General features: G+C 42.0%; 1 protein-coding gene across 1 annotated transcript in view; it reads left to right on the top strand.

Annotated features, from left to right (window-relative positions):
• The first annotated feature begins 7,253 nt into the window (after positions 1-7,253).
• LOC115141458 (protein phosphatase 1 regulatory subunit 37-like) overlaps positions 7,254-27,959 on the top strand; it is a 61,866-nt gene continuing 41,160 nt past the window's right edge. Inside the window, 1 exon segment of the mRNA XM_065000195.1 lies at positions 7,254-9,189. Coding sequence (XP_064856267.1) covers positions 8,475-9,189 — 715 coding nt within the window. The 5' untranslated portion in view covers positions 7,254-8,474.

Below are 27,959 nucleotides of genomic sequence, written 5' to 3'. Positions count from 1 at the left end.
CCTGCTAGTTCACATACTGTACCTTGACACCACGCTAAATAGACCTAAGGCGGAGACAATAAGTAGACAGTGGTAGAATCAATTCAAACACACTTTTGTTTCATCACAAAACCTGAGAGCAACCTCTGTCATCTGTCAAGTCCACAAAGCATATTGCATGTAACAGACAGTTACATGACCTACAGCATGGTCAAGGAAGTTCATGTTTCTGACATTTTCGGACCACTAAACAACTATTGATTTACAACAACGGAGAATTACCGCAAGTCACAAAGAAAACAGGAGTTGCCTCCACTATTCCAGCACCATTTCAACGTCATCAAATCACATATGCTTAGTCTAATACAGTGACAAGTAAAAGATGCCAAAATCTATTTAGTCCAATCAACGTAAGCAAAATATGATACGGCTGTATATGGTTATGATTTTGTGTGTGTGTGTGTGCGTGCGTTCATGCATGTAGAAACAACATGTTGACGCACCCTACTTGTAGAGATACGAGAAAGATATCCTCTTTCACGAAACGTTCTATGACTCTCATATAGTACACGCTTTTATGTTTTGATGTCCTAGGTTACGCTAGCCTATCTTCCTTTCATGGACAATGTTAACTAGTTATCATTAGTCTTCTACGTATTGAACTTCCATCCTCTCAGGCCAGGGGCTCACTCAGTTGAGCTCACTCAGTTTAGTTCAATGCCAATTGGCCATTATTTTATACTATTTTTATATCAAGGGAGATCATATGCTGGCTTATCTTGCATTAAATGCTACAGGCGGCAAAAATGTCATAGTCATACGGCCTAAACATACAGAGGGGCACTGTTTCACTCACTCAGATGCTTTCTCCGGTGAGAGACATTCAACCTCGTGAGGGTTTTTGTCACGCCCTGACCTTAGATAACTCTGTTTTCTATATATTTTGGTTAGGTCAGGGTGTGACTAGGGTGGGTACTCTAGTTTTTTGTATGTCGAGGGTTTTTTGTATGTCTAGGGTTTTTGTAGGTCTAGGGGGTTTTGTATGTCTATGTTGGCCTGATATGGTTCCCAATCAGAGACAGCTGTTTATCGTTGTCTCTGATTGGGGATCATATTTAGGTAGCACTTTTTTCCAACTTTCTGGTGTGGGATCTTGACTATGTGTAGTTGCCTGTCAGCACTATTTTGTATAGCTTCACGTTTCGTTTGTTCTTTATTGTTTTGTTTCGTGAGTTTCAGTTTATTAAAATATGTGGAACTCTACGCACGCTGCGCCTTGGGTGAACGGATGATCTCCGCATGTGTGGTTCCCACCGTGAAGCATGGAAGAGGTGTGATGGTGTAGGGGTGCTTTGCTGGTGACACTGTCAGTGATTTATTTCAAATTCAAGGCACACTTAACCAGCATGGCTATCATTGCATTCTGCAGCGATATGCCACCCCATCTGGTTTGCGCTTAGTGGGACTATCATTTGTTTTTCAACAAGACAATGACCCAAAACACACCTCCAGGCTGTGTAAGGGCTCTTTGACCAAGGAGAGTGATGAAGTGCTACATCAGATGACCTGGCCTCCACAATCACCCAACCTCAACCCAATTGAGATGGTTTGTGATGAGTTGGACCGCAGAGTCAAGGAAAAGCAGGCAACAAGTGCTCAGCATATGTGGGAACTCCTTCAAGACGGTTGGAAAAGCATTCCAGGTAAAGCTGGTTGAGAGAACGCCAAGAGTGTGCAAAGCTGTCATCATGGCAAAGTGAGCCTACTTTGAAGAATCTCAAATATATTTGGATTTGTTTAACACTTTTTTTGGTTACTACATGATTCCATATGTGTTATTTCATAGTTGACGTCTTCACTATTCTTCTACAATGTAGAAAATAATAAAAATAAAGAAAAACCCTTGAATGAGAAGGTGTCTAAACTTTTGAGGTACTGTATTTCCTGCATCCTATATAACTACTGTCCATACACAGCATCATATACATTGTCTTATGAGTATTCTTACCCCTCGACTTATTCCACATTTTGTTGTATTACAGCCTGAATTCAAAATGTATTCATTTGTATTTTTTTCTTACCCATCTAGACACAATACCCCATAACAACAAAGTGAAACATGTTTTAAGAAATGTTTGCAAATTTATTGAAAATGAAATCCCATTTAGATATATTCACACCCATGAGTCAATACTTTGTAGAAGCACCTTTGGGTCGTCTTGGGTATGTCTGTATCAGTTTTGCGCATCTGGATTTGAGGATATTCCCCCATTCTTCCTTGCAGATTTTCTCAATGGGATTCAAGGCTGTGCTTTCGCTGGGCCCCTCAATGGCTTTCACATTTTTGTTCTGAAGCCATTCCAGCATTGCTTTGGCTGTATGCTCGGGGTCATTGTCCTGTTGAAAAGTAAATATTTGCCCCAGTCTAAGGTAGTTTTCACTCTGAAGCAGATTCTCAAGTATTTGCCCGTATTTGTCTCCAATCATTGTTCCCTCAATCTTTACCAGTCTCCCAGTCCCTGCTGCTGAAAAGTATCCCGGTTGGCCATGATGCTGCCACCATCATGGTTCCCGGTGGGGATGGTATTAGACGGTGATAGTCTGTGCCTGGTTTTCTCCTGACATAGGGCTTTGCATTCAGTCCAAAGACTTAAATGGTTCTCTCATCATAACACAGACTCTTTTGCCTTATGCCCTCAGAGTCTTTCAAGTGCCTTTTTACAAACTCCAGGCGTGCCATCATGTGCCTTTTTCTCAGGAGTGGCTTCCGTCTGGCCACTCTCCCATAAAGCCCAGATTGGTGAAGTGCTGTAAAGACTGTTCTCCAATGTATGTAGGTAATGTTGTCAGTCTGGTGTAGAATGATTGTTCTACTCAGTTATATCACCATCACCAGTTGGGTGTTCTGTGTGCAATGAGTTTCGAATATTTGTTTTATTTCCCGGTTCTTCCACACCATACTGACAAGGAACTCTGTATTTCTGTCAGAGTGGTCATTGGGTTGTTGGTCACCTCCCTGACCAAGGCCCTTCTTGCCCGGTTGTTCCTTTTGGTCAGATGGCCAGCTCTAGGCAGAGTCTGGGTAGTTCCATATTTTGTCCATTTCCCAGCAATGGAGACCATTGTTCTCTTGGAAACGTTCAACACTCTATAAATTGTTTTATAACCTTCCCCAGATATATGGCTCATCACAATTTTATCTCGGCGCTCTAAAGACAGTTCCTTGTCTCTACAGACAGTTCATTGTCTCTACAGACAGTTCATTGTCTCTACAGACAGTTCCTTGTCTCGACATACAGTCTGCTCTAACATGCACTGTCAACTGTGGGACCTTATATAGACAGGTGTGTTTTTTCCTAAATCATAAACAAACAATTGAATTGGCCACAGGTGGAGTCCAGTCAAGTTGAAGCGACATCTTAGGATGATTAAAATAAATTGGATGCACCTGAGCTCTGTTTGGAGTGTCATAGCAAAGGGATGTGAAAACTTAGGTAAATGAGATATTTCTGTATTTCATTTCCAATAAATGTCCAACAATTTCTACAAACATGTTTTCACTTAGTCATTATGGGGTATTGTTTGTAGATGGGTAAGAAAGTCAGGCTGTAACACAACAAAATGTGAAGTAAGTTAAGGGGTAAGAAATCTTTCTGAAGACAATACAGTATATACTGCAAAAATATATAAATGCAACATGCAACAATTTCAAAGTTACTGAGTTACAGCTGATATAATGAAGTCAATCAATTGAAATAAATTAATTAGGCCCTAATCTATGGATTTCACGACTGGGAATACAGATATAATGTTGATCGTAGAATTTTTTTTTAAGTAGGGGTGTGGATCAGAAAATCAATCCGTTTCTGATGTGACCACCATTTGCCTCATGCAGTGCGACACATTTCCTTCGCAAAGAGTTGATCAGGCTGTTGATTGTGGCCTGTGGAATGTTGTCCCACTCCTTTTCAATGGCTGTGCGAAGTTGCTGGATATTGGTGGAAACTGAAACACGCTGTCATACACATCGATCCAGAACATCCCAAACATGCACAATAGGTGACCTGTCTGGTGAGTATGTAGCCCATGGAAGAACTGGGACATTTTCAGCTTCCAGGAATTGTGTACAGATCCTTGCGATATGGGGCTGTGCATTATCATGTTGAAACATGAGCTGATGGCATTGGATGAATGGCACAGAAATGGGCCTCAGGATCTCATCACGATATCTCTGTGCATTCAAATTGCCATCAATAAAATGCAATTGTGTTCATTGTCCGTAGCTTATGCCTGCCCATACCATAACCCCACCGCCACCATGGGGCACTCAGTTCACAACGCTGACATTAGCAAACCGCTTGCCCACACGTTGTCTGCGGTTGTGAGGCCGGTTAGAAGTACTGGCAAATTCTCTAAAACGATAATCTAGGCGGCTTATGGTAGAGAAATTAACATTCTCTGGCAACAGCTCTGGTGGACATTCCTGCAGTCAGCATGCTAATTGCACATTCCCTCAAAACTTGAGACATCTGTGGCATTATGGTGTGTGACAAAACTGACATTTTAGAGTGGCCTTTTATTGTCCCCAGCACAAGGTGCACCTGTGTAATGATCGTGCTGTTTAATCAACTTCTTGATATGCCACACCTGTCAGGTGGATGGATTATTTTATCAAATGAGAAATGCTCACTAACAGCGATCAAATTTGTGCACAGAATTTGAGAGAAATAAGCTTTTTGTGCATATTAAACATTTCCGTGATATTTTATTTCAGCTCATGAAATATGGGATCAACACTTTACAAGTTGTGTTTATATTTTTTTTCGGTGTATATTTATATTCCCGGACTCTGACATTGCTCGTTCTGATATTTCTTAATTTTTGCTTTTGGGATTTGTGTGTATTGTTTTGTATTATTATGTATTACTGCACTGTTGGAGCTATTACTGCACTGTTGGAGCTAGAAACATAAGCATTGTGACACCTTGTGACCAAAAGTATGTGGACATCTGCTCGTCGAACATCTCATTACAAAATCATGGGCATCATTATGGGGTTTGTACCCCCTTCACTGTAATAACAGCCTCCACTCTTCTGTGAAGGCCTTCAACTAGATGTTGGAACATTGCTTCAGGAACTTGCTTCCATTCAGCCACAAGAGAATTAGTGAGGTTGGGCACTGTTCGGCAATTAGGCCTGGCTCGCAGTCGGCATTCAAATTAATCCCAAAGGTGTTTGATGGGGTTGAGGCCAGGGCTCTGTGCATGCCAGTCAAGTTCTTCCACACCGATCCTGACAAAACACTTCTGCATGGACCTCGCTTTGTGCACGGTGGCATTGTCATGCTGAAACAGGAAAGGGCCTTCCCCAAACTGTTGCCACAACGTTGGAGACACAGAATCGTCTAGAATGTAATTGTACGATGTAGCATTAAGATTTCCCTTCACGGGTATTAAGGGGCCTAGCCCGAACCATGAAAAACAGCCCAGTCCATTATTCCTCTTCCACCACACTTTACAGTTGGCACTATGCATTGGGGGCAGGTAGCGTTCTCTTAGCATCCGCCAAACCAAGACTCGTCCGTCAGACTGACAGATGGCGGCGAGCTTTACACCACTCCAGCCGACGCTTGGCATTGTGCATGTTGATCTTAGGCTTATGTGCTGCTGCTCAGCCATGGAAACCCATTTCATGAAGCTCCTAACAAACAGGTATTGTGCTGACGTTGCTTCCAGAGGCAGTTTGGAACGTGGTAGTGAGTGTTGCAACTGACAGCTGATTTTTACGTGCTACCTGCTTCAGCACTCTGCTGTTCTGTTCTGTGAGCTTGTGTGGCCTACCACTTCGCGGCTGAATCGTTGTTTCTCCATTCTTGATACACAGGGGAAACTGTTGAGCGTGAAAAACCCAGGAGTGTTGCAGTTCTTGACACAAACCAATGTGCCTGGCACCTACTACCATACCCCCTTCAAAGGCACTTACATGTTTTGTCATGCCCATTCACAGACTGAATGGTACACATACACAATCCATGTCTCAATTGTCTCAAGGCTTAAAATCCTTCTTTAACCCATCTCCTCCCCTTCCCTTGCAGGTGTCCTTAATATTTTGTATACTCAGTGTATATTTTTAGTAAACACTACATACATGAAAAATAATGTTTGATTCAGTATTCTGATTATGTGCATAAAGAACTGATCACACAAAGAACACCTGGAAGGTGATTTGGCATTAGTTGTATTTTTTTTCCAAGTCTGTCATTTCATTCTGTTCACATAATACTGTCATAAGCACACTGTAAGTGTGACCCAACAATCTAATCAGTGAATTATTGTCCCAGAGAATTAGGAATTAGACTAGTAATTTAATAGGATATCTATGGACTGTCTTTCCTTGGGGGGAGATCAACAATTGACCCATTGTTCTGCCCATCCCAGTGTTCTATTGATTCAATCACTGGTATGTCTATTCAGAGTTCACCAACACTGCCATCTGAGTCTGTATGCAATGAGATGAATTGGGATTCGTAGGCGATGGAACTGTAAACAAAATTGTTTCTCAAATCAAATCAGTTCAAGTATCACTGTGTTGTCACCCTTGGTGGTACATGATGCAAAAATTAGGATATTTTCAAAGTTTAGTTATCATAATTACAGTATTGTCGTCATCATTGTGTACAGTTGTGTGGTGGTCACTATTGCCACAAAGTCATAAGCCCTGCCTATTTCTACAATTGCTCTATTCTTTTCTACGATATAGACCATTTTGACGTTGTGGCTGTGTTATCTAGTGGAAACCCAGTTTTGTCCACATGTTACAATTTGATAAATTTGACTACAAGGGCCAAGGGGCGAGAATTTGTGAATGTGCATCAACACTTTCTTGTCAGAGATAGCACATATTTGTAACACCTATTGCGACAATAATTATCTTTGTTTCAACTGACTGTATGTTTTAGGCGAAAGCGCTTACACCAAATGATCACGTAGCATCGTAATCATTCTCAGCAACATTTTAAAACGCTGCAAATAGAAATAGATGACATGAATTAGAAGTGTTCTACGTCAAACATATTAGCATACCTACGACCGTTCGATGTTGGCAGCGTATTGCATTTCTATTGGCAGCGTTCTGCTACGTTGCGTCCACTGAACATGCCCCTGGGCGTCACTAGTTGCCACAAAGCAATAAACCACGCCCATTTCTACAATTTCTCTTCAAGTCTGATTGGCATGCTTTATACATAACCATATTAAATTAAGACCAATATCGACTTTGTGGCTGTGGTAACTAGTGAACCTCCCCATGCCCACGGATTTGCGATGACGTAGAGACAACAAACAGTTGTTGGACTTGAGTAAGCTAATGCTAGCTAGCACACGGACGAGGAGATAAAACAGCATATTTGCATTCAAGCACTTGTCGGGGGAACGTCAATAAACGGCACGTATTTGTTTTACAGTAACAATCGAAAAGGAGAGTATTGCTCTACAGTTAAATCATTTTGGGCACGAACTAAAACATGCTCCGGACTATGACGCTTGTTTTTTCCTTGCCTATTCGGGGATTGCGATGCGAGGTGCTCCGGTGAGACCGTGAGCGACATTAGGAAATCATTTTTAATGTTTGTTTTAATAGAATGATAAACTCGAAAACAAAGCATTTGGGTCTACCGAAAGGTGCATAAAACTAAATTGTTCTAGATGTCATTGTTGGGTAACTACTTTAGCTAGGTAGCTAGTTTGCTTAATGCACAATGCATAGTATTTTGCTAACGTGAGCGAATTGTACAGTTTTAGCTAGTTAGCCAGGTAACGTTAGCTGGTCACTCAATATATAGTTAGAACGTTAGCTAGCTTCCACATCCACTTTTAGAGCGCGCTGACGAACAAAATACAGAATACTTGAACTAAAAACGGCTATCTATGCACTTATCTATCGCGGTTACCAAGCATTAAATTAGCTAGCTAAAGAAGTATAAACTAGATTTGAGACTAGCTACTGTCGCAGGAGAATACGTTATTTCTCGGTTAGGATTTGTTTGTCACAGTCGTTTGACACACGGTGTGTTGCGTTTAGGTCTTGATAATTTGACAACTATTTACAGTTGCTGGACATGGGATATGGTCGATTTATCAAAGGTTTTCTGAATTACAATTTCAGGCTATAAATATTCTGAATTGCAGGAACGCATCACGTATCAAACCAGTCAAGAAATTATATATTGAAATAGTTGTGCATGTGAGCACAAATAGCTGTTTTGTCAACCAATTACTTTTAACACTCAGAATGCACTTTATATTGTCGTTGTTGTCAAAACAAAGTTGTAAACATTCTCGATGAAAGTACTTATTTTACAAATTGTTAGCTATTTTAGGAACGAAGACCAGCATTCAAAGGCTAGACTGAAATCAACCTTGTGTCAAGTGCAGAGTTCTCGAATCCCGTCAAATTGCTAGATCAATTGCCAACACTACCTTCCTGGAAATGAAAATATGAATATCGAGGAGCAAGCTCTAGATTTGTGCAATGTCAAAATGAAGAGTAATGTCGATGACAATACTACCAATAACTCGGAAGAGATCATACCCCGGATTTCGGAACTGATGGATGGAAACTTGTGCAAACAAGGCATTGGCACCGAGGTCGCCGACACGTCCTCTCTAGCCAGGCTCACTGACAACCCGCGGGGGGAGGACAACCACCGGTCAAAAGAGACACTAGAAATCGACGAAGTGAACGGGAATAAGAACAACAGCGTCCCAAATACCCCTGCAATTGTCAGTTCTGACTTTGCCATTTCTAATGACGACCAAGAGGAGAGTATCAAGGATACAACACCATCTGCCCTCATGTTTGCTATTGAGGAAGGGGATGATGGTGGGGATATGGACATTAGTGTGGATTTGAGCCTGGATGAAAGTGGCATGTTGGAGTCAGAACCTACGGACCAGGGACCATCCCTAGCAGAGGAGACATTCTCAAGCGGTACCAATCCAGATTCATCTACCCCAGATGTTGTCACGGACAAGGAACCTGATAAACCCTCAGAACAGGAGGACTCGCCACCTGTCATTGCCACAGGAGAGGCCCTCTCTCCAGCCCTGGATGAGGGGGATGATAAACACAAAAATGGCAAGAGGGTGACTTTTCCTTCAGATGAGGATATTGTCTCTGGAGCAGTGGAGCCCAAGGACCCTTGGAGACATGGTAATTTCTCACTCAATTTTCTAAGCAATATTTGCTGATGTGACCCTTTCATATATTTTTAGGCCTTGTTTATATGGTGTCCTTAGCCTTGCTGGGGATGCCACACAGTGTAGACTGGCGATCTACACTGACTGGCAGAGGGACACTGTCACGGAGTACCTTTCTGTTGTCCCGGCCCTAATAGAGGGTTGTTGCACTCACCAGACTTTGCGCCTTTACTGTTGGATTGTAGGGTAGTCACAAATTTTACTTATTGATGAAACCACTTGTAATGTTAGAAACAAACAGCATTATGTTGTTACCTAGAGTCCCCCCCAAAAAATGTGCAAGCTATAGCACCCACAATTTGACAAAGTAGGCTTTTATAGGGCCATAGAGTTTAGTCTAATCTTTTTTGCCATGAAATATCTGGTCTCGTAGTATCGCTATATTGATAGTGAATCCTATTGGATTGTTTCATTCGGTCTTGCTTGTCTGCCTTCCATGGTGACCATTGGGCCCATGTGATCACACCATTATACATTTCATATCGATTTCATCCCCAGGCAATACCTAGGCCCTATATACATTTGTCAGACCCCCTTGTAAAAATGAAGAATTGAATCATCTTACACAAATGTTTTGACACATCAGAATACAAGGTGGGGACCAAAGGTAGTTCAACACCCAGGTCATTTTTTGTTGTTGTCACTGATGTCTTCAGGACTAAAAAGCCCACTAGTTGGCGTCATCCCTTTTTTCTTTCTTATACATTTGATAATGGTTCCACGTGAGTTACTTAATTTTGAGCTGGTGGAGAAAGTTCCCTTAGGCGTGTCTGTGCGTCTTAGTCGTCAACCAGACCTGGCACTCCTTAAAGGTAAGCCGTTTTAGTAGTGGGCAGTGTTTATTTAGTGACAACATCTCAGTATTAGCCTATGTTGTTGTATGTGACTTATAGTGATATTCCTTACATCTGCTATGGGGGTAGAGGTGTATTAATTCTGAATGGACAATTTGTTTTTCAGTTTTGTTTCTGTTTTGCATACAGAACAAATCATGTAGGACTCCCAGTCAAGTATTTGTATGCCTGTGGGTTTATTCTTTTAAAGATTCTGCAGTTTCTCTTTATTGAACATTCCCTGTAGGCACCCCAAGCACTTGCAGACTAGGTTTATTTAACGTAGGAGGGTCGGGTGGGGAGGTTTCAGGTATTGCAAAAAATCAGCAAGGTTGACATGCATGTTCAATTGAATTGAAATTGTATGGATAACATCATAGTACTATAACACCAAAACAAACCTACTCAGGCAGTCATGTCCAATGAGTGTCAAGTGGATGACATTTACCATGTCACTAATTCAACACTCAATTTGTTTTACGTTCGTTCCTAGATAGGTGAACATGACTAGAAATACCCTAATTTGTGCAATTTGATTTCACGTCTAAACAGGAATTCGTTCGGTGAGTTCATTCTTGGGTAACATTCACGCCGAATGCAAACGTCCAAATGGGCAAGTGAAAATAAACTTAATCAGGTCGCAGGCGACGTCTCTCCCCGTTACATCATGGGGTTCCTGAGTTTACAGCCATGGTCGACAAGAAGTTATCAGTTTATTTAAGTTTCAAAGGTCCAGTGGCCGGAGAGGGAGGGTGCCAGGGATATCACATGATTCAAGATAAAGTTCTGCCATCTAGGGTAGCGATATGACTTATCTTGATCAGTGAGTGCATTCCTATATTTCTATCAATACAATACTATCGGTCATGTCAGTTACTCTGCCGACTGTAAAAATGACTAAATGGTAGTAGGGCTGGGGGATAAGGACAAAAGATCATATCACAATATTGTTGACATTTATGATGGTATTTGACGCTTTTTTAATAATATAAGTTCTAAATATGCTTTGAATAGTTCATGACTCTAGGGTGGCAGCACATACATTCTAAGTGATTTCAATGGGTCTTTCTCCATTTTTATACTGTTCAATCCAACACGAAGCTAAAAACGTTGTCAGCATTTTCATCAATTTCTGTGTTTCCTGCAGTTTTAGTATCATTTCCACACTGCCACACAGCATGAAATGTAAGGCCCAGTTAATTGGTGAACTGTTGGAATCATGGAAATCATGGAAATATAATGATTATTCTAATTCTATAGTTGGAGTAGAGTGGTCAGCACCTTGAATACATTATTGTTTGACATGACAATGAATTAATAAACCAGGGAGGAATTATTGACAGGAACCAAAGTGTTTGTCAGTGTTTTCAGGTGAACCTGATTAGATGTTACATTACATGTTTTCTTTCTTCATGTAGCTAGCTAGCCAACATATTAATGATAAGATAGCATTGCACAAACATGCTTATCTAGGCCGACACTAGCACTGGTACCAGGCAGTATTAGTTAGCGGTGTTTGATCTGACCCTTGGTTCCTTTAGCAAGCTAGCTAGCCAACTAACTAGTGATTAGCATTAGCGGCTAACACAAATGATTTCAGCAACACCTTGCTAAGAAAAGACAAACTAGCAGATAGTTTACAGAGAAGATGGTAAGATACACTATTAGTTTGTGTATAGAACGCTTGTAGAAAGCAGCAAGTCACCAACATTGCTGCATCCATCTGACCATGCAAAGTGAACGACAAGAACGTGCCCGTGACTCTGTGGTCGAGCAACTGCTCTCTCATTGAGTGACGGGGCAGGGCTTGGTGGGGTTAGTGGCATGCAGGAAAGGAGGAGATGACTTAAGTAGCAAATAGAGTAAACTATAAAAACTGACATTGAATACACCAGAGTTTCATATCACATTTAACAAACCAAATTTTGAAATGCAGTTATATATAAAGTAAAATCTCAAACCAGTCCGTGCATCAATACCAGTATATAGTCAAATACGGTATACCGCCCAGCCCTAAATGGTAGATAAAACTCAGGCCAATGTTAAATGGCTTTAATCATGATGATAACCCATTTATTGTTAAATTAATCAGTCATGCTGTTGAAGGGTTCTGCAGAAGAATGAGTGATGTTGTATACTGCTGTTTTACTCCCTCGACACGTTCATTATTTCCATTTTCACCATCTGAAACATCCAGATCTAGACATCCTAGGAAGTTTGAGCCATAGGCCTAGTATTCATAACAAGCCGGCATTGTGCTCAATCCCCATCCGGTACCCTTGTCTGTCTTTGTCTTTCCGTCCTCTTCACTGCTATTTCATGAAGGAGTAGGCCTAGCCTGGATCTCTCTCTCTCTCTCTCGTTGTCCTGATTTTAGCAGTCTTTCCCAGGGTGATGTTCACTCATGGAGAAGAAGTGTGTCTAAGCGGGTGTGATAGGTAGTGACTGAACTGAGGCCCAGTAAATGAAATGTATCTCCATCCCCGCCCCCAATCCTCTTCATGGTTCACTTGAACTCATCATCGCCACAATGGATCCGGCCTGGATACTTCCTTGACTCGCTGGCCTAGGATCAGCTCTTCACAGCCCAAACCTCATCTTAGCCATCAAGAGGAACAAAACTGGCCTCAAACAGGTGCTTGGTGCTGCTGCTCTCCACCAGACCCAGCAATGGGATGCTACTCAGTATTAGACTAAACTGTAGGCTGTTATTTCCAAAATGGTGTAGGCCTAGTTGTGATCGTAGCTACAAGTCATGCAATTATGTAGCCTTTCCTTGTTGCCTTACACGCTGACATTTTCAGAATGGTCACAGTTTACATGGCCATTAGGGTAACACTCACGATTGTCTTAAGTTTCTGCGGCCCGTCGCTAGTTCAAAGCATTGACGATGTGGATAGATCACTATGCAGTTTGCCACTGAAGTACAGATCCACTTGGCATTGTAGAGCCTTGATAACATTAAAGGTGAATTTTAGTCTGAACAAATTGATCGATGACTCTGCTCCCTACATGGTGTTTGTTTGTCGCCCTGCAGTGAGATTGTACAAGAAATCCTAGCCTCTTTGTTTTGTAGAACTTGTCCCTTCCCTTCAGTCCTGGCTGGGCACATGTTGCATAATTTCCTCAGATTCCTGAGCTTCCCAGCATGACTCTTAGCCGCTTTGCTTCCTCTCCTCCCTCATTATTCCCCCTCTCCTTCCCTCTTTCATTCTTCCCCTTTCACCCTCTCATCCAACCTTTCTCCTTCTCTCGGGCTTACATGGGAAACTCATGTGCCGACGCCTTACGTCAGTGGTTCCCAACCTTTTTTCGTTTACTGTACCGCCAACTGAATTTTGCTCTGCCCGGAGTACCCCGGAAGTACCCCCTCATGTGCATTTTACCAGTAAGCCTACGGGCTCATTAATATTCTTAACTACACCCTGTGGATATGCCAAGTACCCCCAGGGGTCCTAGTAACCCTGGTTGGGAACCACTGCCTTACATTATGCAAGAAGCATGTGGGCTGTCGTTGGTTTTCTATTGACATATTACATACCCAAATTAGATTAGTTGACAACTGTAAATATTTGGGTTTTGTAAACAAGTAAGAGTTATCTCCAATTTTATTTTTGTCAATTTCTTATCTAAGCTACACTGCATTTTGTTATGAATATAAGTGAAAGCATTTTCCCATTGATAAAATAATATGTAGAAAGCTGCATAGCCTACATGTGATCTCATGTCAACACAAAGGCCCACTTGGAAATTAGCACCAGTAATGATGTACCTTTGGACCTTAGAGGCTTAACTCTTGGTTGTTTAGCCTAGACCAACACCTTTTCTTGGCTGCAGTTTGTAGTGTGCTGTGTCTGTCCTTCTCTGCCCCTGTAGTTTGGGGTCATGACATGAACCCTGCCCATTTAACTGTGTGTCTGTCTGAACTTCAGTCATGGACTTTGGGACTGCAGTCAGAGGCCACCATTTTGACCCGTGTGTTTACAGGGGGGAGCTGCTCTGCTCCACTTCACTTATGAAAACAACATGCCTCAAGGAGTTTGTGGTTTTTAGAATGACAACCTTGTTTTTGTTCTAAAAACTGTTCTTCAGCCACCTCCGTCCTTCATTATTTTTCTCTTTTGGAAACTGTAGGCTATTGAAGCACAATTTTTGCCTGAGGGATGGCTAGCTTCCCACATAAATCACCTATCACCCCTCTTATCTGTTTTAAACAGGGCTGGCCGACGCTCATCACAAAATGCCTGATGACTTATAAATAGACAGGCCCGGTGGAGAGCCAGTTCAGTCATACTGTTTTTAGACCATGATATTACAATCCTTCTTTGCCTGACAATGCCTCAGCTACTGTGTTGCTGTTCAGTGGCATCACAGTTACAGTAAAGCTGTCTTGAAATTGAAGTGTTTTTTAAAATGAACATTTTATTTAACTAGGCAAGACAGATAAGAACATATTCTTATCTACAATGATGGCCTAGGAACAGTGGGTGAACTGCATTCAGGGGCGGAACGACAGATTTGTACCTTGTCAGCTTGGTGATTCGATCTAGCAACCTTGCGGTTACTACCTGCCGCCACAATTAATTACAGATTAACACGTCACTGAGATGGACGAAAATATTTATCTTGCTTCCTCAGGAGTAGATGGCCCTTATGACCTGTTATGATGACACGTTAATTCACTTATAACAGATGTTAACAAATTAAATTGGTGTAAAATGCAGCCGTGCCTGCATCTAAAGGTGAAATCGCTCCACTTGGGCAGTGAGAGAAAGAGAAATTTCCCCTGTGTTACCGGAGAGGCTAAGTGCCCTCTGTTAATTATTGACAAGCAGGCTAGCTCTAAATTAGCGTTGTTTCATGTGGTTCTGGGCACTTGATTCCCTGCTGTTGCTGGATCGACATCGTTACCAAATCCAGGCATGCCGACTTTTCAGGAGGGAGAAAGTTTGAGGAGGGACGGAGGCGCCACTGTGGTTGTTGGTTTCTTCTAGACAGCCAGGCCTGGACATTGTTTGCTTGTTTCTCATATTCATGTGTGTCCCTGAGTGAGTGGGGCCAGATGTGGTCCAGGGGGAAAAGCAGCACTCAGTCTGAGATGGTCAGTCAGCTGCTGGCCTTGGATCAGCCCAGAGATGTCAGTCCAGTTGCTCAGGTGGGGTGGTGGGGGGGGTTTAGAAACTGATCTTCCTTATTATCAAGCTTGGATTAATATAAGGTGGGTGGGTTCCTCCTAGGCTTGGGTGATATATCTGGCTATCGCCACAGGATGATTTTTCAATACCCTCAATCAACACTGGTTTTTTATATTTATATATTTGCAGCTACTTTAAGTAAATACCTGCATTTAACTTGTGCAATACGTTAGAAGATAAAGCACATCACGTTAATTTCATCTGTCACATTTTTACATTATGAAGCTTACCATAGTTCTCCAGAACAGTTGAGCCCAGTCACGCGATTGTTTGTAAAATAGCACACGGGAGAAAGCGGGAGCATGTGAGTCCAGCTGCTTATTGACTGGTGGCATTTTATATTGAAGGCCAACTTTTTTTTTTTTTTTTTTTTTGCTTCAATCAAGTGATCAGGGGACGTGCAGCTATAGTTTTTCTTCACAGAAAAAAACAGTGCAACACATTCGGCAGAAGAGCTTCATTTTCATCAGATTACAACAGAAGTGCAATAAGTAAATGAGCATGCAACAGAAAGCAAGGTCTTTTTTGCAAAAACAATGCATGGCCATCATATTTCTAATGTTTATCATAGCAAGAATGTAGCCAGCTGCACTGACCAAATATATAAACGCATGTGAAGTGTTGGTCCCATGTTTCATGAGCTGAAATAAGAGATCCCAGAAATGTTGCATATGCACGAAAACCTTTTTATTTCTCACAAATTTGTTTACATCCCTGTTAGTGAGCATTTCTTCTTTGCCAAAATAATTAATCCACCTGACGGGTATGGCATATCCAGAAGCTGATTAAAGAGCATGATCATTACACAGGCACCTTGTTCTGGGGACAATAAACAGCCACTCTAAATTGTGCAGTTTTGTCACAACACAATGCCACAGATGTCTGAAGTTTAGGTAGTATGCAATTTGCATGCTGACTTCAGGAATGTCCACCAGAGCTGTTGCCAGAGAATTTAATGGTAACTTATGGGGATGCACCGATATGACAGTTTTGGCCGATATCCAATATTTTCCTTTCCAACAAACCCGATAACCAATATTAAAAATTTGAGCGGCCTTTTAAGCATTCTAGTACAGTTAAATAGTTGAAACGCACACACTGACCAAAAAGTAATTTTGTTGGCATTTATGTACATCCCCATTACCAGTAAAACATCAACCTATTTATTTCACTTTCTTACTGGGCTGTTTCGTTCATTTGTTCAGTCGTTTCATTCTCAGACAGGATTTCATCATGCGTGTCAAACAGTGAAGTTTCAGCTCTGCCAGTGGCCTCTTCTGTCGTGGGTCCTCTTCCTCGGTGCACACTGTCACTGTGTCTGTTTCCATCTTGTCCAGCTGTGTCTAACATTTCACATAAACCCTGTTTCTTGTCTGCATCGAAGTAGCGGTCCTTGTACCTAGCATCGAGCATGGTGGCGACACAGTAAAGAGGCTCAGAGAGAATGCCCCTGAATCATTTGTTCACAGCCTCTAGTAGAGTACTTTTGCCAGTTTTAACCCCACGGTCTGTGTAGGCAGGTTTGTTGGCAGCCATTTCAATGCCATGGCAGAGGGTATCACGTCTGCTGCAGACTCAGTTGATGACCTTATTTCTTGAGTCAGTAGTTCGAATGGAGCGAGGAGTGTATTAATTTTCTCAAATGCCATTGAAATGGCAGCAGCGGTATGAGAACCAGGAACATTTTTGTGCATGCAACATGGCTTTCCTCAGTACGAAATCCTCGTCGACCCGCTGTGCTGTCAGACTCGGCATGCTCATGGCTGATGTTGCTGGTCCAAATGTCAGTCGTGAAGCTAATAGCAGTGACGCCCATAGCAAGTAGCCCATGGATGTGAGTTTCAACAATACTGTCTAACGCCGGTAGGGCAACATCTGAAAAATGGAGCCTACTTGGTAGTGTGTGTACAGGTGCTCGACCAGTCGACGAAAGCCAACATCCATCCACGACAGAGAACTGTTGATTATCAAGGGCAATGAATTCCGTTATCTTGGCTTTAATGGATTTTGCCTTTGAGTTGTCTCGCTGAAATGTTCTTACTCTTTCAAATGACTGCTTGATTTGAACCTTTCTGGTGCAGGCGTTCTGCTAGGAATCCACCTCGACAACATCCGGTGAAATTGCAGAGCACCAAATTCAAAATACAGAAAGTCACAATAAACATTCATAAAAAATACGAGTGTTATACATCGGCTTAAGGACTAACTTCTTGTTAGTCCAGCCACTTTGTCAGATTTCAAAAAGGCTTTATGGCGAAAGCATACCATGCGATTATCTGAGGACAGCGCCCCCTCTTACAAAAGCATATAAACATTTTACAACCAAGTAAAGGAATTGCAAAAGTCAGAGATGGCGATTAAAATTAATCACTTATATTTTGAAGATCTTCATATGGTTGCAGTCACGAGTCCCAGCTACACAAATGTTATTTTTGTTCGATAAAGTCCCTCTTTATATCCCAAAAACTGTTTTGTTCAGTAATCCACTGGCTCAAAGGCAGTCAAAACATACAGACGAATACATCCTAATAGTACCGGTAAAGTTCATCGAAACATGTCAAACGATGTTTATAATTAATCCTCAGGTTGTCAATTGTCTAAATAATCGATAATATTTCAAATAGAAAGGAAAAACAACAAAGGGCGCTCACTCGGTCACGGGCAAAACCAGCATTGCATGATTCTACAGTCCACTGAGAGAAGGTCTCATTCTAATTCATTTTTTAGAAAACAAGCCTGAAACAGTCTAAAGACTGTTGACATTTAGTGGAAGCCATAGGACCTACAAACTGGGTCCTAACCCATTAGATACTCTATAGGCATTCAATTGAAAATACCCACATCAAAATAAATCCTACCTCCTGGATGGATTCTCCTCAGGTTTTCGCCTGCCATATCAGTTCTGTTATACTCACAGACATTATTTTAACAGTTTTGGAAACTTTAGTGTTTTCTATCCAAATCTACCAATTATATGCATATCCTAGCTTCTGGGCCTGAGTAACAGGCAGTTTACTTTGGGCACGCTTCTCAATCCAGATGTAGAAATACTGCCCCCAAGCCATAAGAAGTAAACTTGTTTAGTTGTTGGAAGAGTGCACTTAGTTCCCCTTTTGTTCTAAGTAGTCGCTCAATGTCTGATTCACTTTCAAATTAGTAATTAGGTTTGTGGTATTGAAAAATGTCAATTTGAAATCATAGCAGCACAAACATTGCCTATGGCCTTTTTGTTCCTTTGAAATGTAAAAATATATCCACACAGCAGACATTGTCTGCTAGGTTAGGACGGCTGTGTTGCACGTGTAGCGCTGTACTCTTTTTGTGCCGTCATTACGTCATCTATCTACGTTATATAGGTAAGCATGTCAGCTTTGACTTTGGTTTTGTTTTAAACTAGACATGTCGATGTTAGCACTTTTATCTAGTATCGTCCGATTCCGATATGCTTACCCATATATTGTGCATCCCTATTAATTGCTCTACCATAAGCCACCTCCAACATTTGTTTTAGGCAATTTGGCAGTACGTCCAACCGGCCTCACAACCGCAGACCTCATCTAACCACACCAGCCCAGGACCTCCACATCCGGCTTCTTCACCTGCGGGATCGTCTGAGACCAGCCACCTAGACAGCTGATGACACTGTGGGTTTGCACAACCGAAGAATTTCTGCCCACCCTGTCAGAAACCGTCTCAGGAAAGCTAATCTGCACAGAGATCCCGTGACAAGATCCTGAGGCCCATTTCTGTGCCATTCATCCCACGCCATCACCTCCTGTTTCAGCATAATAATACACGGCCCCATGTGTACACAATTCCTGGAAGCTGAAAATGTCCCAGTTCCTCTATGGCCTGCTTACTCACCAGACATGTCACCCATTGAGCATGTTTGGGATGCTCTGGATGTTCCCATTCCCGCCACTATCCAGGAACTTCGCACAGCCATTGAAAGGAGTGGGACAACGTTCCACAGGCCACAATCAACAGCCTGATCAACTCTATGAGGAGTGGTGTCGTACTCCATGAAGCAAATGGTGGTCACACCAGAAGTTGTGGCATTTTATATTTTTGTTCAGTGTACATTTCCTATTGTTTGGCTAAAAGTTAATATTGCATTTTACTGGAGAAATTTATGCTAGCTACACCGAGAAAGTACCGAAGATGATGTCTGCTGATGGAATGCTGTTTGAATTCTCATCCGAATGGAGAAGTGCGACTGAAGCACAGAACACAGAATTCTGCATTAACGCGACCCATAAGTTTAAATCGCTAGCTATCTAAGTAATTGGCTGAATTAATAAGGTGACGGGGTGTCATATTGTGTTAGCCCCTGCTGTGTTTGAGAAGTCAAAGCCCTTTGGATGAGTATTCTGTATATTGATTTCCTTGCTTGTTTTATTTTCTTCTCTTTGTTCTCGGCCCGTCTGCTCCTCCCCCATATTCTTCGAGCAGGCAGGCCTGTTGCCCTAGTGATTCCAGACTGCACACAGACCCAGTGTGTACACACGCTGTTCTTCCGTCATACAAGCATGCGTCAACTTTGTTCATTAGCACAATATCTCTTGTTCACATTCGCTTGTAAATGTCCTTACATTCGCGTGTTCGCTCTTTTACTTGTGCTCATTTTGTTAGCATTTTTTTGGTTTTTGCAGGGTTTTTGCAGGGTTTTTTGGCGCCCTGCTGTGTACTAAGCCGGTAATACCGTAAATCCCGTAATGAGAGAATGGTATGGAGATATGAATATCTGTATAAACTCAACCCTAGTTCCTACTATGTGAAATAGATTAACAACTACTTCAGCATGTGTATCAGATGGATTCAGTTATCCATCCACCTATATTTCCTCCCATGTAAAGCTGTAGGGGGCTCCCTTCTTTGTGAGATGTTGTTTTTCCATCCTGACCCTCCCCCCAGCAGTAGTGCTGACCCCATTTAGTCGACTGGTCGATAGACTGTTGGTCTTTTTTAGTCAAGCAGTCGCAAATGTATGTATATATTTAATTATTTTATGGCACACGAGATAGGTGTCAATCAGACAGGTGTCTCACGCATGTCTCAGTGGACTAATCCATTGCGATGGCTCACCAGTATCAGTAGTACATTTACCGCTAATTCCCGTAATTTTTGTTAATGCATTCAATATTGTTATTAGTATTTTACTGTTCTCATTGTTGGAGTGGACATGTTGTTTGAGGACCTCACAACCTAGGTTACACTGTGAGGAACAAGTTAAAAAAATAAATTAAAAAAATTCACTTACGAATTGTCAATTTATTGTCTTTTGTTTGTTTAGCGCTCCTGTCAATCTTGAGTGAGGATGCGCACCTGATTATGCTTAAAGTAGGCCTAGGCTACTTGCCCTCCGCAAATGTAGGTCTATAAATGTGCCCATTTGGGAATCTGATAGTATTTCTGATTTGTTGTAACTCACCACCACTGTGGAGCTTCTAACAGCAAGTTAACAGTTTGTTTTTACATCCATTGAGAATGACAATAGTTCCTCAACATAGCCTATTTGAAAAAATTTTCCAGCTCTCTTTCAATAATCCCTCCCGGCCACTTCAGCCCAGACCCAAGTTAATAGTTGATGCAAGGAACTTGAAACATTGTAGACAGGCCAAGTGTGTAGCCATGTGATTTAGAGGATATTTATTTATCAGGATATTGTCTACCTCCAGGCTACAATGTTTTTGTTGGCTTTATGTAGGCCGCTTTTACATAGTTGGCAATAACATAATTGTGATTAATCACATGATGATTTTGAGGTATGACTATGTTTTAATTATATTTAACTGTGAAATTTAACCATGAAAATGTGCATATGAAAATCCTAACTGGCATGCAGGTTGGTAGAAATGGTAAAATAAATTGGTACTCCAAATGGGAAAGGTTGCCGACCCTTGGTTTAGCTTATTACCGACAACTTCAGGAGCTTAACGGCAGAATCTGTGAAGGCCAGCAGCAGCAGCAGAGGGTCATGAACTTTAAAAAAAAATATATATATATTTGAATCATTTGTCTTCATTCATTAATCACAGTGTTCTTAAAGCATCAAACAAGCTCAGTAACCTACATATAGTTGATTTTTTTTTGAGAAACACAGGGTGTGTCTATGTAGGGGGAAAAATGGTTGAATGATCAGACGACTAGGTCGACCAAGATTTTATTTTGTTGTGGACAGCCCCACCTAGCAGGCATCCATCCAGGGCACTGTCAGTATGGCTCTGATCTGTAGCATAGGCTGTTCTCTGGCATGGACCATGCGTTCTTCTCCCCCTGTGACCAGCGTCAGCTGTCATGTGTGACTGACGCTGCTGCCACCCTGTGCAGCATGGTGGTGTGAAATGGCAGGGATGAGGCCCGGGGAGAGGGGGTGTGCTATTTTAGACTCTCTTAACACTCAGTTGTTAAGTAGGCGTCAGTTCCAGTTCCAGTCCCGGCCCCCCTCCCTCCTGGAGGCTCGTCCAGAGGGCGACTGCTGGCTGGCTGGCTGACTGACTGACCATTCCTCCTGTCTATTCCATCTGAACCCTACGCCCAGTCCTGGTGACCTCTCAACTTTACAAAATGGCTGCTTTGCCATTTCTATTCCTCCTAGTCCCCTGAATATGGGGGCCGATCGATACAGGTCACATAATGAAATGGAGTGTCTATTAAAGAACCTGTGATGTTGCATGCCGCAGTGTTGCATGGATTTTCTCAGTGACAAGTGCAGTTCCTCATGAGGTGTGCCTAGCTCTACTCTTTTTCTCCTCGTCTCCTTTTCATCCTTTGTCAACCCTGATTGTTAGACCACCTTGTCTATTGTCATGGCCCAGCAAGTCTCAATCTCACCATGTCATCCACACCCTGAGTCACAATCAGTGTTCACCCTTCAGCCACAATTGATTAGCTCAGGTGACTTTCACTTTCCATTGTGCCCTGACTATAAGTTAGTCAAACAGTCATGCTTTCTCTTCCATGCTAATTTGTCAGTCATTGCAGAACGGTAATATTAATTGGCAACCGAGATCATAGTTATCTTTCAGAAGAGATTATTTACCATAGAACATCAGAAGTAATATGCTGTTATCTTCAAAGCAGCATTCAGTTGTGCCCCCACTATCTCTCCTCCTTTCTTCTCCCTCCCGTTTTAAGTGAAGACAACCCTGTCGTCTGAAGTCTCAGTCCCACATGCGGTCCGCAGATGACTTGGATGCTCTAGCTAGTGCAGACAGGGTGGGACACCTGGTCCCAGTACCTTCACATACACCGTGCCCAGCATAGAATTAGAATGAGTAGAATGGACATGGCTCTAAAATCTACAGGAGATGTCATTGTCATTGTCAACGCAATAGAAAAGCATTGCTCCACATGTCAAACTGAGACTAGGCACAGAATTCTTACAGGTGTTGATAAACAAACGTTTAAACATGGACACAGCCGGTCCACCCTACCACAGAACATTTGCTTTTAATCTACTCAATCAAATTCTATGGCACCGACTGCTTTCCCTCTCTAACCCAGCACTCTGCTCTATGCTCCTCCCAGCCTTGTGGTGAAGGGAAAATGCACTGCACCGATGGCGAGTGTGTGTTTGCACTTTGTTCCTTGTCAACAAGAGACCGAGAGAGGAGGAAAGGAGGGAGATTGACACGCAGGGAGAAGTTGTCAGACTGCACTTGGATTCATTAAGAAGTCTGCATCTAGCTTGTTTTGCATTGGCTGTGCATAGTAAACCCCTCCAAAGCAGTAGTAGCGTAAACATACTCCTAATACTACTTATAATTTTCAATAGAGAACTGTAGACTGTATTTAAATAGAATATGTTTTTACCCCCTTTTCTCCCCAATTTCGTGGTATTCAATTGGTAGTTAGTCTTGTATCATCGCTGAAACTCATGTACGGAGTCGGGAGAGGCAAAGGCCGAGAGCCGTGCATCCTCCGAAACACAACCAAGCCACACTGCTTCTTGACACAATGCCCCCTTAACCTGGAAGCCAGCCGCACCAATGTGTCAGAGGGAACACCGTGCACCTGATGACTGTGGCAGCGTGCACTGCGCCTGGCCCGCCATGGATTTATTTTTTATTTTTTTTGTGCACGATGAGACAAGGACATCGCTGCCGGCCAAACCCTCCCCTAAGCCGGACGACGCTGGGCCAATTGTGCGCTGCCCCATGGGTCTCCCAGTCGCGGCCAGCTGCGACAGAGCTTGGACTCTAACCAGTATCTCTAGTGGCACAATGTAGACTGTATCTAGAGGGAAAAGGAGGCATTCCTGTCAGCTTAAAGGTCAGATTTGTTTAGACTGATTTAAATGACCGTTACAGTGCCTTCAAAAAGTATGCACACCCCTTGACATCTTGTTACAGCCTGAATTTAAAATGGATTAAATTGAGATTTTTGTCACTGGTCTACACACAATAACCCATAATGTCAAAGTGGAACATTTAAAAAAATTAATTAAACAAATTAAAAGCTGTCTTGAGTTTAAGTATTCAACCCCTTTGCAAGCCTAAATATGTTCAGCAGTAAAAGTAGCTTAACAAGTCACGTAAAAAGTTGCATGGATTCACTCAAGATTTTTGATTGACTACCTCATCTCTGTACCTCACACAAACAATTCTCTGTAAGGTCTCTCAGTTGAGCAGTGAATTTCAAGCACAGATTCAACCACAAAGACCAGGGAGGTTTTCCGATGCCTCGCAAAGATGGGCACCTTTTTTGGTAGCTGGGTAAAAATAAAACAAAGCAGACATTGAATATCCCTTTGAGAATGGTGAAGTTATTAATTACACTCTGGATGGTGTATCAATACACCCAGTAACTACAAAAATACAGGTGTCTTTCCTAATTCCGTTGCCAGAGAGAAAGGAAACCGCTGAGGGATTTCACCAATGAGGCCAATGGTTAAATTTCTTTAGTCAGTTAAGAACAAATTCTTATTTTCAATGACTGCCTAGGAACAGTGGGTTAACTGCCTTGTTCAGGGGCAGAATGACCCATTTTTACCTTGTCAGCTCGGGGATTCAATCTTGCAACCTTTCGGTTACTAGTCCAACGCTCTAACCACTAGACTACCTGCCGTCCCAGGCTGTGATTGGAGAAAACTGAGGATGGATCAATAACAGTAGTTACTACACTAACCTAAATGACAGAGTGTGAAGGACACCTGTACAGAATACAAATATTCCAAAACATGCATCCCTGTTTGGAAGAAGGAACTAAAGTTAAACTGCTAAAAATGTGGCAAAGCAATTTATCTTTTTGTCCTGAATACTAAGCGTTGGGTTTGGGGCAAACTCAACACTGAGTACCACTCTTCATATTGTCAAACATGGTGGTGGCTGCATCATGTTATGGGTATGCTTATCATTTGCATGGACTAGGGAGTTTTTTCCTCTGAAAAAATTAAATGGAGCTAAGCACAGGCAAAATCATAGAGGAAATCCTCTTTGTCTGCTTTCCAATAGACACTGGGGGACAAATTAACCTTTCAGTAGGACCGTAACCTAACACACAAAGCCAAATATACACTGGAGTTGCTTACCAAGAAGACAGTGAATGTTCCTGAGTGACCGAGTTAGTTTTGACTTAAATCTATGGCAAGACTTAAATGGCTGTCTAGCAATGATCAACAACCAGATTAACAGAGTTTAAAGAATAATGTACAAATATTGTACAATTCAGGTGTGCAAAGCCCTTAGACTTACCCAGAAAGACTCACAGCTGTAGTTACTGCCAAAGGTGTTTCTAACGCATTGACTCAGGGTTGTGAATACTTAAAATATGTATACATGTTTTCACTTTGTCATCATGAGGCATTGTGTGCAGATGGGTGGGTAAGAGAATCAGTTTATTCCATTTTGAATTCGGGCTGTAACAGAAAAAATTTGCAATAAGTCAAGGGGTATGAATTCTTTCTGAAGGCGGTGTAGGTTTTTGAGTAAATAACTACTGCACAATATAAAATGCCCACCAAGACTGGCCCAGAGCATTGTATTTAGACTGGCCCCTTCCCTGCTGCCCTACCCAGACCAGTAACTCAATAGGTATTGCTCCTCTCCGTTCAGGCCCCTGGAGAAGCGAGCAGGTTCTGCCTGTTTCACCAGGGCTCACTTTTTAATGGCTTCTAATTGTTTGAGTCCTCTTCATATGCCAAGCCAAATTGTCCCGCACTTGTTGAAGACTCTTAGGAGACTGTACTCCCTTTTGGCTTGTGCTTTTGTTCTAGTTCTACCAACCTGGCTAGCTAGTGCAAAGGGATCAGGGCCAAGTATCTAACACTTACTAGGCTAATTCTATGCCGCACCCTCAGTAGAACTGCCTGCCTTCTACCCTCTTTCTCAGTGGCCTGCCTGTATTCCCTCCATTCTTCACCTCTGTCTCACTTCCACATATCTGCTTACCCTCTTTGTTCTCCTTCCACCTTTTGGCTCGCTCCGCTGAGTTCTGTGCTGTCAGCAGGGTTTAGCAGAGCTCCTCGGTCTCCATCCAAGTCTTTTTCTTTACTCCCGTCCTTCGTTCCTTCCTTCCCCATCATCTCTTTCTACCTTACCTGCCTCACTGAATCTCGTTCAGTCCTGTCCTCTCCATGATGCAGTGGCCAATACCGTTTTTCATTACTCCCATCCTCCCTTGTTCCCCAAATAATGTTTCTCTCATTCACCTCTGTACACTGTCATATAGGCCTACAGTGTGTTGCCGGAGGGATAGTGTAGTGATGGTGCAATGTCTCTGGTGTACAGTGCCTTCAGGAAGTATTCACACCCCTTGACTTTTTCCAAATTTTGTTGTGTTATAGCCTGAATTTTAAATGGATTCAATTGTGATTTGTTTTGTCACTGGCCTACACACAATACCCCATAATGTCAAAATGGAATTATGTTTTTAGAAAATTTTACAAATGAATTAAAAATGACAATTCAAATATCTTGAGTCAATAAGTATTCAACCCCTTTGTTATGGCAAGCCTAAGTAAGTTCAGGAGTAAAAATGTGCTTGACTCGTCATTTAAGTTGCATGGACTCACTGTGTGCAATAAGTGTTTTAACATTATTTTTGAATGACTACCTCGTCCCAGCCTCAATTGAACAGTGAATTTCAAACACAGATTCTTCCACAAAGACCAGGGAGGTTTTCCAATGCTTACCAATGATGGGTACCTATTGGTAGATGGGTAAAAAATAAAAAAGTTAACATTGAATATCCCTTTGAGCATGGTGAAGTTATTCATTACACTTTGGATGTTTATATCAACAAACTCAGTTGTTGGAGAGGAAGTAAACCACTGAGGGATTTTACCATGAGGCCAATGGTGACTTTAAAACAGTTTTAGAGTGTAATGGCTGTTTTTAAAGGAGAACTGAGGATGGATTAACATTATAATTACTCCACAATACTAACCTAACTGACAGAGTGAAAAGACTGTTCAGAAAAAAATACAATTCAAACATACAGCTCTGGAAAAATGAAGAGACCCCTGCAAAATTACCAGTTTCTCTGGTTTTACTATTTATAGGTATGTGTTTGGGTAAAATGAACATTTTTGTTTCATTCTATAAACTACTGACAACATTTATCCTAAATTCCAAGTAAAAATATTGTCATTTAGAGCATTTATTTGCAGAAAATGACAACTGGTCAAAATAATAAAGATCCAATGTTGTCAGACCTCGAATAATGCATCGAAAATAAGTTCATATTAATTTTTAAACAACACAATAGTGATGTTTTAACTTAGGAAGAGTTCAGAAATCAATATTTGGTGGAGTAACCCTGATTTTTCAATCACAGCGTTCATGCTTCTTGGCATGCTCTCCATCAGTCTTTTCATATTGATGTTGGGTGATTTTTTTACGCCACTCCTGGTGCAAAAATTCCAGCAGCTCGGCTTTGTTTGATGGCTTGTGACCATCCATCGTCCTCTTGATCACATTCCAGAGGTTTTCAATGGGGTTCAGGTCTGGAGATTGATCTGGTGGTCCTCCATCCACACCTTGATTGACCTGGCTGTGAGGCATGGAGCACTGTCCTGCTGGAAAAAACAATCCTCAGATTTGGGGAACATTGTCAGAGCAGATGGAAGCAAGTTTTCTTCCAGGGCAACATTGTACGTGGCTTGATTCACAGGTCTTTCACAAAGACAAATCTGCCTGATTCCAGCCTTGATGAAGCATCCCCAGATCATCACCAAATTTCAATTTGCGAGACCTGGAGAGGCTTACAAGACAGTGTCTTGCAACCACTGTGAAATTTGGCGGAGGATCGGTGATGATCTGGGGGTTCTTCAGCAAGGCTGGAATCTGGCAGATTCAAAAACAACTTGGCAGTTTAAAAATGAATGGGCATTTATATAAACTATTGTAAAATACTACGTGCGATCTAGTATGTTCGTACGCACAGAAAAAGCGTGATTTATCAAACAGTCCCACGAGAGTCATACGTACACCGGTAGGAGAGAACCATTGGTAAATACCAATGATGATGATCGTGCACGACCTTGGCTATTTGCATTTCAAAATGATCCCTTTAAAACTCATGGGGAATATAAAACGCCATACCGTGAGCGAGACAACGGCGCAAACAAAAAAGTGTAGAAAAAAATCACTTTTCAGCGACTGAAATAGAGGTGCTATTGTCAGAGGATGAGATGAGTACAGCCAAAATGTTTTCTTTGACTCGCTCAGTTGTGGCTTGACCAGCAAAACATT

The sequence above is a fragment of the Oncorhynchus nerka genome, linkage group LG14 (genome assembly GCF_034236695.1).
Source record: "Oncorhynchus nerka isolate Pitt River linkage group LG14, Oner_Uvic_2.0, whole genome shotgun sequence".
Lineage (NCBI taxonomy): Eukaryota > Metazoa > Chordata > Actinopteri > Salmoniformes > Salmonidae > Oncorhynchus > Oncorhynchus nerka.
The sequence above is the reverse complement of the archived record's forward strand: the minus strand, read 5'-3'. Positions and strand labels throughout refer to the sequence as shown.